The 12083-nt window shown below is 41.1% G+C and overlaps 2 protein-coding genes across 2 annotated transcripts in view; one reads left to right on the forward strand and one right to left on the reverse strand.

Annotated features, from left to right (window-relative positions):
• ALG9 (ALG9 alpha-1,2-mannosyltransferase) overlaps nt 1–12083 on the forward strand; it is a 104190-nt gene that overhangs the window by 62327 nt on the left and 29780 nt on the right. The window lies entirely within an intron of this gene.
• SIK2 (salt inducible kinase 2) overlaps nt 2136–12083 on the reverse strand; it is a 59763-nt gene continuing 49815 nt past the window's right edge. Inside the window, exons 10-15 of the mRNA XM_050910810.1 lie at nt 10723–10951; nt 9726–10010; nt 9386–9549; nt 8186–8302; nt 7432–7523; nt 2136–5815 (exon numbers count right to left, since the gene is read on the reverse strand). Coding sequence (XP_050766767.1) covers nt 5239–5815; nt 7432–7523; nt 8186–8302; nt 9386–9549; nt 9726–10010; nt 10723–10951 — 1464 coding nt within the window. The 3' untranslated portion in view covers nt 2136–5238. The remainder of the gene's footprint in view (nt 5816–7431; nt 7524–8185; nt 8303–9385; nt 9550–9725; nt 10011–10722; nt 10952–12083) is intronic.

Raw genomic sequence — 12083 nt, forward strand, 5'->3', positions numbered from 1 at the left:
GTGAGGACCATGGCATTTTGCTTTTCCACAGAGCCTCTTCTGGAGTTGCCCTTTCTCTCTGTGAATGTAAACTTTCTGCCTAAATTACCAGAGAACAGATACGGTTCACTTTCAGTTTTCACCCTCAACAGGACAGTGGTGTACTGTTTCAAGCAACAGAGTAAAATGAATTTTTCACTGCTGTTGCTTATAGTCTTAGAGGAAAGAAGCCTCTCTTCTAAGAGAAAAGTCCTAGATTGTCTTAGGCTAAGTCAAAGTAAGCCTATTACACCCCAGATCAGGGTAAAAGGTTTTAAGGAAAGTAGTTCACAGGATGCAATTCATGAATATCTGTGTCTTGTTCTATTCTTGGGAGTGGGGCTTTTCTTCTCAGGAGGTCTCTTACAGGCCAATTCAAACTTGCTGTCTGAGCAGAGAAGGGGAGAGCAGAAAACATGGGTAATCTTATTGTTTCCGATGCCTCAGAAGAAAAATTTTCCCCAACTTTGCCTACTGTTTTTTGATCTCATCTTAGGTGATTTTGAATGAGTCTTCTATTAAAGAAAGTGGAAAGTACTGTAACAATCTTCTGGCATGAAGTTTTCCCGTCTCTACAAAAGACTGCAGTGTCCCATGCAGTGCCTTGATTCTTTGGTCTGCCTTAAACTCTGTGTATGTATGCAGAGTGCAGAAATACAGACTCTTGGCAGCTGGTAGCATAACTAGCTCCGTAGGACCTAGTTGCATAACTTACTGTTGCATGTGTAGCTTTCCAAAACACTCTTAATTTAGGAACAGTCAGTAAAATCCCCATGTGGTACTGACACCTGTTTCCAGCCAATACAGTCCTGGACACCTATGGAAATACAACCATTGTAAGTGAGACTGCATGGTATAACAATATCTATAGCATTAGATTGTACTAATCCAATTGGGTTTTTTTTAATGAAGAATTAAATCGTGGCAAGTATGTGTGGTCCAGACCACATAAGCAACTTTAAAAAAAAAAAAAATGCTCTCAGTTCCCTAACAACTGCTCCTGTGCTATCCAGAATGGCTGTAATAGGGACCTATCTTTTTTTTTTTTTGGCAACCTTTTTCTCTACAGAAAAAGGAGATTTAATGTAAAGAGTTTAGGACTGTTTTGAAATTGAGGAGCTTTGTTTTTCCCAGCAAAGAGCTCATTTAATTTTTTTGAGGTTCCCCCATCCTGTCCCAAACTGCTTTGCATTGCAGAGCTGCTAAAACAAATACTGTAGAGGATGTACAGAGAAGGAATGTTTTTACAGGTAAAGATAATGTGGAAAGTTAGAAAAGCAGGTAAGCAGATCTTTCCTGTGGACACACTCTTTTTTTTTTTTTTTTAATTGCACTTGATGTAACAGGAGACAGACAAAAAATCTTACCTCAAGAAATTTCACAGTAACTTTGGAGTCTTGGGGAAACTGTTCCACCATGATGTCTAAAAGAAAAATCTAATTTCTTTCTGTGAGGTAATAATTCTGATCGCAAGCAGCTCCTCCTGTAAGTGCTTTTTCTGGTCAAATCCAGGCTGGTACTTCTCAGTGGAGCGTGGGATGACATAGTAACATAACCACAGCATACAAACTAGGGACATTATGATGGATTCCCTCCAGCAGTACCCAAACCCCCATACCCTTCACCCAGTATTCCTGTGGGTTAGCATTATATGATCAGCATTAAACTGCTTTTCTGTCACCTGTTGGATAGTGTATACTGATTAACGTGGAAAAATGTCAAAACAGAGTAGTTTTGAGAATAACTTTCTTCTTTCAAAGTCAAGGCACTACACCACTGACAGATGACCTTGCCTGTGGTGGAGGCGTGCCCCTGCAGTGTTTGACATTCCACGGCATTGCAGGCAGCAAAGAAGTGCAGCTTTTTTTGTTGAAGCTATCAGAATGCTTTGTCCATTCACATCTGTCTTCAAAAGTCAGTAGTATCAACTACCCCAAGTATGTCAAAATGATAGGAAGCAAACTTCAGTCTAGAACATCCAGCCTTTGCAGTAGACATTAATGTTCTTTTTTGTCATTTGTAGCTTGGTGCCTTGGAGAGAAAATAACCTCAGTATAATGCATAAAGAGGCTGCTAAGAACACAAGAGCAGCAGGGGCTGCTTTAGCTCACTAGATATTTAAAAACGAAATGCACATTCTTTATTTTGTATTAATACACTGTAATTGCTTTACAGAGTCCAGCATCAGTTGCATGTAAATACTACAGATGAACTTGCCAAACTGGAGCTCACAAAACTAGTGCATTTATCCCAAAGCAGAGACTAAACCCTCTAACTCCTTAAAAAAATACATTAAAGAACATACCACACACACACATATTGCACTTTTCTCCATATGAAATTTTTACCCCATATACATTACACCAAAGTCTCTTCAAAGGAGTCTGTAATACAAGATCATAAAGCTAATAATTACTCTAACAGTAGTGTACACAGTTCTCTAATGTTAGACACAACAGATTTGAACAAAAAAGCCACTTCAAAGTGGTACGAAGTGGTGCCCAATGGATACTCTGCTGTATTAGAAGGCATTAGAAGCCTTTTATTCTAATTGGCTTAAAGGAAATGACATGAAATGTTAAATATGCTTTTGGTTGAGGGGAACAGTCAGTCTAAACTACATTAAAAAACACTGTAGCTTCCCCCTTACCAGCACTGCAAAGCTCAAATGAGCTTAGACTCATTGGCACATCCTGATAAATGAATCGCAGAACTCAAGAACAGAATTATTTTTATCTTTGAGTCCTGAAATGTATCCTGGAGTTGGATGGGGAAGGAAGTGGTTATAGTTATGGCAGTAACCCAGCTCCTGGAGCAGAACTGCGCCTGTCTCCGTAGGTGGTGTGTGTCCCATTAGCAGTTTTCACTGCACAGTTCCTTGAGTGCTTGGTCAGATATTAAAATTCCAGAAAGTGTATATTATGCTGTGGGGTAGGGAAGAAGGAATGAAAGGACAGGACTCTTTGTTGCCTCTCTCTCTTTTGCAGTAGTGAAATGCCTGGTTGGTTATGCTGCAGTATTTGTCAAGCTGTTTCCCTTCCCTTTGTTAGTCACTTAAGGTGTCATAGGGGTTTCTGTGTTCCATAGCTATTTACTGTGTCAGATCAGTTTCCTTTTGAAGGGAAACCACACAATAAAAACCTTTTCTGTCTATCATCTCAGCTATAGCTACAGTAGAGCTTTCTAGCCCTCTTTATCTTGCATGACATAAGTAGTGTATGGATGTGATCCCTGTTCTTTAAACTCTCCTTTGCTGATGCCTTGAGAATCACTGGGATATCAGAGGTAGAAGCTGAGCACTTATGGATTGAGTCCAGCTGCACAACTGGACCAATATCAGAGCAGGCTATGTAGCAACAATTGTTCTCTAATTGTAGTATACAGGAAGCAAGGTGCCTTCTTGTCAGTTGTTAAACCCTTCCCTCCTTCACACAGCCTACAATGCAGTGACTGAAGTCCTACTATTCCACATCTAAATGTGGTCTTATTGCTGTAAATGCTGGCTGATTATCCACCTTTCTACACCCTCATTATCTGTAGCATCAAAGGCCTTAGCTCACCAAACTTTCCAGGAAGCAGTGGTGTTTTCTACGTATGTGATCAGCACAGTTTCTCTGCCATTTTTTGTGCTTTAATGCATCTGCAATTGTGCTTAATGTCTGCTCAGAAGAGGGCTGAACTGTCTAGCTGTGAGCCTTGTTTGTCTATCATCCTGTAATGTCCCACAATACTTAAAGGCTAGAGACAAAACCCAAACTAGAGATCTAAACTTTCTGCAGATTCCTAAACAATCCTCCTATGACTGGCACTTCATGACTGAAAGTTCTGGAGACACAACTGCTTCTTGAGTTTAGTACTTCTTGAAATGGTTGATACATCAACAGTTCATGACACTAAATATTGCTGTAATACTTTCAATGTTATATATACATGAGCAATCAAAACACTAAGAAAGTTAAACATTGTTCCACATGGTGGAACGTGTGCTCTGAAGGGACTTTGGCTACAGCAAGGATATAAATGGGGTATTGTCAACTTTCTTCAGAAAAAAGCATATAGGCTGATAAAGAACTGAAAAAGGCACAGCACTATCACTTCACAGGGGTTTTTTTTAAGCTCATTGTTTTTATCCTTAAGTTCTAAAACCCTAAATAATTGTCCAAATATACAAAGCTCAATAAACCACCAGCAACACATACTGCAAATTCAAAACACAGTTTGTTTGCTTGTTTTTAAAATGCAACAGAAGGACAGATGGATCCTTTCCAGTGATGGGAACTTCTCCAAGACAGAGCCCTCCACAAAGGCCTGCCTGCAAAAAGGGTTGATTTCAAAAGCTACCCAGGTGGATTTTTTTTTTTTTTTTTTAAAAATGCCATTGGCTGCAGCTCTTGATTTTTCTCACGGTACTTCTTTCTTACCTTCTCCCTCTCTGTTAGCTAATCTTTTATCCTTTAGTATTCTGATCCCCACCCAGAGGTCTCTACAAACCACTGTGGTGCCCTGTGTCAGTTCCAGGTTTCTTTGGACAAAGTCAAGATGTCACTGAGCAAAGATCCAGAAGCTTCTCTTAGTGGACAATTAAGAGTTCCTTGGCAGGCTTGGGAAATACTGTTTACTTGCTAGCAGGAGGAAGTGGAGGCTGCCTGAGATGCCTGGTGATCTCGGAGACTTACCATGGAGTAGTTCCAGATCAGTAGCTTAACCAGCAATTGGATGCCAAAGTGCAACTTTCCTTTAATTCCACCTCACGCTACTGTCTCAAGAGTATTACAGTTGCCATCAGCGCAGACCCAAATCTACCCTGAATTTCAAAGAAAACTATTGCTTTTATTGCCAAGAAGTACAATACAATGTGCACTCATTCTTGTTTCTCCAAGTGAACATTAGATGAATGCTGACAAAGTCCCCAGTTTTTTTAGAAGGGGCTGTTTCCTTCCTCTAAAACTCACTATTTTTGCCTCCTTCTATGCAAACTAGTTGTTTGTGGGATGAAACTGCACTATCTGTTCTCTAGCCCCTGCCACCAGCAAGAGGAGCTAGTGGCCAAACACTTCTCACCACCTTCTGCTTTTTTTCCAGTCAGGTGGATTTTTAGTTCCCCTGTTAATTCAAGGGTTGAAAAATCACCATGAACTTCGGGGTAGGAACAAAAAACAAAAATTCACGTGCTTCTCTGCTTGTCCTGCCTTCCACTCTCCTGTTAGTGACCCCATGGTATTAATTCACCAGGACATAGCCACTGTGCTGGGGATCTACAGTCTCCATCATCTCACAATCAAAGAGTCCGGGCAATTCCGAGAGGGTTAATGCATCATAGGTGGACTGGGACTCATGAGATGCTGAGCTGCTCTGGCTGTCAGGCAATGCTACTCTGCTCTGTTGTGCTGGGTCCATGGAATACTGGCACTGGTCGGGGTAGTCTGGCTCAGAAGAGGTGACAACAGGCAATTCACAAGTCTGATATGAATATTGTAACGACTGTGGTGGCTGCTGCACCTGAACTGGTGATGACAAGTGGGATGAGCTGGTGATCTGGGAGGGTGGCAGCGGATCCAGCTGTACCTTCTGGTACTGACTGAGGAAGGGGTCATATTGCATTTGTTCTGAGGAAGGCTCCATCACAGGACTCAGAGGCTGCTGCAAGCTGAACTGGGTTGATTGCTGCTGCTGCTCCTCCTGGCATGAAAGTGGCACTTGACTTGACCTTGGGTAGGAGGTCTCAGCTATTTGCATCTGGTTAAAATAGGCCTGCAGCTGGGACTGCTTCTGGAGAAAGAGTCGCTTCTGATGCAGCCTGAATCAAGGACATAAACAGCAATTATTTTCACCTTTTGAAGTAGTAAGGCACTAGCATGAGTCCTGCATGCTAGTCACTCAAACAGTTCCAGCAGGGAGTGAAGTACAGAATTGGAAAACTCCTGGGCAATCTTGTTCATTAAATTTTACAACAGACCAGAATCTTCACCTTTCAGCAAGTGCACAGAGGCTGAGTGTGTAGACCTCCTTTTGATAACCTTTTTAATTGCCTAGTGAATTTTTCCTGTGCAATTAAGTTAACCTTATGCATTGTTTAATTTTGTTTGGTAAGAATAAGATGCATTATATTTGTGTATTAAGCCTGCTATTCACTGCTATGTGGAAGCTGAAGACTTGAGTATCGCTGGCTACTAATGGAAATGAAGAGTCTCCTTCCCCCCCATATTCTTTTTCTCCAAACTGCACTGCTCCCTATGAACTTTTATGGAACTCCATGTTTTTGACTCTTTACAAACAGTAAGAATTTACAAGACAATGCAAGGTTATAGCTACCTTCGACAAATTCCTGTGATACGACAAAATGGAGGTCTCCTGCCAGCCAATTCCCAAAGCATGCAGAAATAGGAAACCTACTACCGACGCAAGCCGACAGCGTTCAGAAAATGAATCTATTGCTTCCCAGCTTATTTCTCTATGCAGACCTCCTATTCTTAAAGAAGTACACCAAGCTGCTCTCAATACTGTTAGTTAAGTTCTTGATTAGGATTAATCAACTTTACAGTTGTCAGGAGTGGCCATAAGCTAAAAAGTAATTACAGATTGCATGCTTTCTTGAAATCAAGTAGTATTTTTATGCCTCTGTTCCACAGTCTTTTTGTTCTAGACAGCATGTAGCTAGGTTGTTGTTTTCCTTTCTCTTTCAGAGATTCTTTTGCAAAAACTCAGGGATAGTAACTGTCGTTAGTATCTATCTTGCTTACTTGTTTGACAATTACCAAATGATGAGCTCATAAAGAGCTTACAGCCCTTTAACTTGGCAATTAAAATCTTGTCTGCTATAATACGTACAGTTATAAGGAGACACTTCAAATCTATTAATTCTTTACTGTAACTTTTTCAGAGGAGTGTCACTTCTAAACTGATCTTATATGACAAGAAAAAGTTGATTTACTTTACTGTAAAATTATTGGGTCATGGGAATGAGACAGGAAATACCTCAATGACTGCAGCGCTTCCCAGCAGGCAGAAATACATGATCCATGTTCTGACTTAGGATAAATACTGCAATATGTAGGTTATAGACAGTGGGTGGTTGGAGGATGAGGGTGAAATTAAGTACAATACTGTAAGTAGCGGGATAGCTTCCTCCTATGCTTCTATATGCCCATTAGCACTAAATGAAGCATGCAGGTATTTACAGTTTACCTGCACCCTAGTAGTGTTAGCTGATAAAGAGCTCATACCACAGAAATTTGTAAACGCTTGGCAGGACTGTTGGCCCTCTTTTAAAAGGACGACTGTGTCCTTACAAATTTTAAAGTGAAGCCTTCCTTTTTCAAAGAATTTCTAAATGGACAAAGATTGTTCCAGTTCTTTTATTACTCTCAAGAGTAAGAATAAATAACTTATCTGCATAGTTTGAAAGCTTCTTACCTGTGCTCCTGTAACTGCTGTTCCAGACTCCGGGGCAATTCTTTGCCGTATAGCTGACAAGTATTCTGAGCTTTTGATAGTAGAGTGGGTTTCTGCAAGAAAAGCAGTGCTGTTTTAAATTGCATTCAATTTACTGCATTAGTCCAGCAAGCAAGTGAAAGAAGATTTTCTACCCTTATGACAGTGTAACTGCCCAGCTCCATTTTCAGAAGCTGTCAATAGAGCTACTATCTAAAACCACAGCCACTACTGCTTATTGGCTTCTAACCCTTAGACAAAGAATATCTTTGCATGATAGATTGGTACCATAAAAATCCATAGAAAGATTTCTTCCCAAGTGAATGAGAAGCTGCAAGCTGGGGAAAAAAGTTTTCTATAAACTAAAGCTATATGAAAATTGATTTAAAAAAAGGGGGGGAGGAGAAACAGTAAGCCCCAGGGGGTCAGAAGTGGCTCCTCAGATGTTGATGCATAACCTTTATGGGGTGCAACACAGATAATAGGTATTCACTAGCAGTTACTTCAAATTGCTTTAATAACACTATATAATAACAGACTGAATAGGGAAACAGCAGTAATACAGTATACTTTTGGGTCAGTGTGTGACAAAAGAAGAATACAGCATAATTTCAAATTCAGCTGTTCTCTGCTAACTTAGCCTTTGACTGATTTTCCTGAGTAATAAGATCTAAAAGGCTAGTCTGCTGTGTAGTAAGAGCAGCTGGTTTAATTCAGTGGAGGGGAGGTATGGTACCTGGAGCCTGTGTTGTAAGTACTGTGTTTCTAAGCTCTGCCGTCTGGATAATAGTGGGGGATGTGCACCATTAGGGAAAGCAGGCGCAACTTCCTGCTGCTGCTGAGATGCTTCCTCCTGCAGAGAGAAGAGGAACAAGTTTCATCCCCACAAAAGGCTCTTCTGCCTCAGCCCTTTCTTTAAGATTTTCCCTGACAGAGGTTTTCATAGTTGCCATATGGACTGGTCTCTGGTGTCACGCACCACTTTCACTGCATGCTGAGCAGCCGAAATTACAAAGCTTTGAACTATCTGTGCTGCAAAATGGCAAGGGCTTAGATCTGTAACTAAAATGATGTTATATGTAATGTATTTTCTGACTTGCCCTCTGAAATAGTAAATGTACAGGGTTAGAAAACCCTCCAAACTCTGAATATGCTTCCGTGCAGCTCTCATTTCACAGCTTCAAAACAGAAGGCGAAAAGCTTTCAATAGTGGTGGAGAGGATATGTACAGAATAGGCATCTCTAGCAAGCTGGAGAGTGCTGACATGGGAGGGGAGTGAATTGTTGTCATGAGAATACCACGAGCACTGTCGCATGTTTACATCAAGTGAGAGATTCTTGTGAAAACATTACAACTTTGTGGTTGTCAGAACTGAAGTTTTCCAGCAGTCAGAAAGTTAACAGCTGGAGCTTTAAGAATAGCAGGCTTCATCTGGAACATCAGGTGCTTACAGTGCCTGTGTACTTCTTACGCATTTTTTATTCATAGGGTTTAACAGAAACTTATTATTCCTGTTTGCTGTGACCTGTTCCATTTGAAACAAGTAACTAGGGAGCTGGTAGAAGCTATTTAGCATTTCACTATGCAAATCAGGCTGTTACCACTTGGCTTTTGCACTTCTTACAATTATACCAGACCAACTCCAACAGGAAAAGATGTTATTGGGCTTTGTTAAATCTAAAACATCCTTCAGATTAAAAGCAGTAATAAAATGTTGGATTTGGAAAGCTAACAAGGCCATCTCACTGACACCATGAGGATGGTAAAGGCTAGCCTGCAAATGCCCATTCTCTAGTCTGCAGAAGACGGAAAGGAGAAGAGGGAACTTTATCTGTAAATTAGCTCTTCTCAGATCTCCAGAACACCTTAGCCTCTCCTTATATGTCCCAAAGCATTAACACCTGAAAGACACAGCTTGATTTCTGGTTAGAGTACCTGCGGAGGACTATTAATGAGGTCCTGCAACTGGGTGGCAGTGGATGTCAGAGAAGGTTCTTCTTCTGATCCCATCTGTTCATACAGCAGCTGGACTTTGTTCAGTTCCAGGATTCCTTTGGTTCGTGCCAGATTCTGGAGGTGCTGTCTAAATGCTACAATTCCTGGAGAAGAGTTCAGCAAAACCCTTGTCAGAAAATCAGTTAATTCATATCCGGTTAGCACAGCAAATGTGAGATAAGGTAACAACCACATCACAAGGTGGCTTGGTGCTTGTGTGTGTGGAGTACATTTACTAATGTGTCTAGGTATAATGTGTCACGACAATGGTCATAGTTACCTTGTGTGAGGGATGTGTCAGAAGCTCTGCGCCCCTCTCGGAAACTGACAGGAGAGCGGTTGTGGGTCTCTCGCTTTTGGGAGGTGAGTGCCTGCATGGCTGGATTGGCAGGTCTCAGACCTATGAAAGGTGTTGTCATTTTGGGCGCTTGTTGGTTAGTTAGCACCACTTCTTTCAAGGAAGGAGTGTCTTCCAGGAATTTAATATCTCTCCGAATGGATCCCATGTCATACTCTGAATCAATACTGCCCAGAGATGAGTTTTCATCCAGTGAGTAGACTCTCCCTGTGACAAAAACCAAAAGCCAGAATAAAACGAAAATGCAGCAGTAATTTAGCAAAGCAAAGGAAGTGCCGCAGGCTCAATCTATTCCTGCCAACAGTGACTGTCTTAGAGGAAATGAAACAAAAAATCCAGTTTCATAAAGTACACTTGCAGTACCAGAATGGGGATTTGCTACTGGTTTTTACATTATCACAGCAATAAGATGCTATGCAGACGATGGTCACTGGCTTGTTTGGAGAGCGGTCAGTGGTGTTTTTCCTGTAGATAATCCTGACAAGACTGTAGCCCGAGCTGAACGGTTTGGTCATCTTGCTGGTTTTAGAATACCTGAGAATCCAGAGGTTTTGTTTCCCCGCTATCCTTCTCTGCCAGCACATCTTTAGGGGATGAATGATTTGGGGACATTTAACTATGTGAAAAAGAACAAGCCAACTTGACAGACTTTACCAGTTGCTATTGGGGTTGTACATGACTGTAGCCAGCTGTATATTTGCTACTTTGGTTTTACACTGTCTGTACAGCAGATTTAGGGGTGTTTTGTTGTGGATTTTTCCCCCCCTCTGGCCTTTATAGCAAATGCTAAGTAACAAAACCAAGAAACTCTGTCTAGTGCTTGTCACTCTTAAAACCTAGTGTTTTTCATCCTGGGCTTATTAGATTGAGTGCTGAGAGCAGGAAATGAGCTTTGAGATGTCTGTGCTAACTTCTGTACCTGTGCCTGGCATCATCACCAACTGGTTGGTAACTTCTGCCAGAGTGTGACGTCGCTTCCCACAGCGAGCTGCTTGGAGGGCTGCAAATGCCTGTGCAGGGTCATCTTCTGACTCGCCTTCTGTCTCTATTCCTTCATCAATAGAAGTTTCCATCATGCTGGTAGGCAGTGATTGGCATCCTTTCCTCATCACCATGGGAGGTACAGGATCTAGCAAGCAGCCATTTACCTAAACGGCACAAGGGGAAGATGAACAGCTTTCAATTATGTGCACAGAGCATCACCCCAAAGTGCAAGAAATCTCTGCCTATCATGTAGACTGAAGGCAGCCTGGATATTTAAAATGTGTGAACCTCTCCCTATAATCGACCGAGTTAAGGAAGACTTGTTAAGAATTGTACGTGACAAACAAATCCCTCCAGGTGGGATCACCACTGACATTCTCTTAGTACTCAACTCCCTAAATCTAAATACTCTTATTTCCACAGTACTATGTTCTCCAAGGCTGCCTTTTTTTTTTTAAGAGTTATTAAAAACCTTTGCCAGCTTAGTCACAAATATTTTATACTTACAGAATGTAGTTTCCCCTTGCTATACCTACCGTGCTCATTTATCATGCTCAGATAAGCACTATGAAAAAATAGTCTTGTATTTAATTCTGCAGCATTCTTGCAGAGATATGTTCAAGAATAATACAATAAATGCGCCCTTTCCAGCAAAAGTCCATTTGATTCATGGTGCTCCCCTGCAAACAAAGGTTGCCTAGAGAGGCTGTGAAATCCCCCTCCTTGGATTCATTCAACTTGATAAAGCTCTGAGCAACCTCATCTAGCTTTGAAGTTAGACCTGCTTTTAGCAAGAGGTTGGGCTAGAGGGCCTTTAGAGGTACCTTTCCAATCTAAAATACTCCTAGGATTTTAATTGTGTTTTTATTCCCGAAATCAGTTTGTCCTGAATGCTTCTGTACCTTAACTAATTCTTTGCCATATGCAACTACTTGGGTTTTGAGGACCATGGTCTGCATGTCATGCAGTTTTGGGGTGGGTAATACCTTAGAAGGTCTAATTAGTGTCCTGTTGCACAAGTCACTCCTACCGTTTTGGTAGGATCAGGTTGGGTAAAATATGGATGAAACAACACATTCATTTAGCATAAAACCTGGCACTACTACAGGTGATTTGATGTTAAACTGTCGATGAACTGATGAACTTTCTCTTCAAAGTTCTTTCCAAACACAATTATTTTCAAAATACCAAAGAAGTTTCACTGTATTAACAGTAGCTGTTAACAAATGGTCTTGCAAACAGACTATGGTAGTACTCTAGGAAAATATTTAAAGCAGTATCAAGAAATAGCTATAA

The sequence above is a fragment of the Gymnogyps californianus genome, chromosome 25 (assembly GCF_018139145.2).
Source record: "Gymnogyps californianus isolate 813 chromosome 25, ASM1813914v2, whole genome shotgun sequence".
Lineage (NCBI taxonomy): Eukaryota > Metazoa > Chordata > Aves > Accipitriformes > Cathartidae > Gymnogyps > Gymnogyps californianus.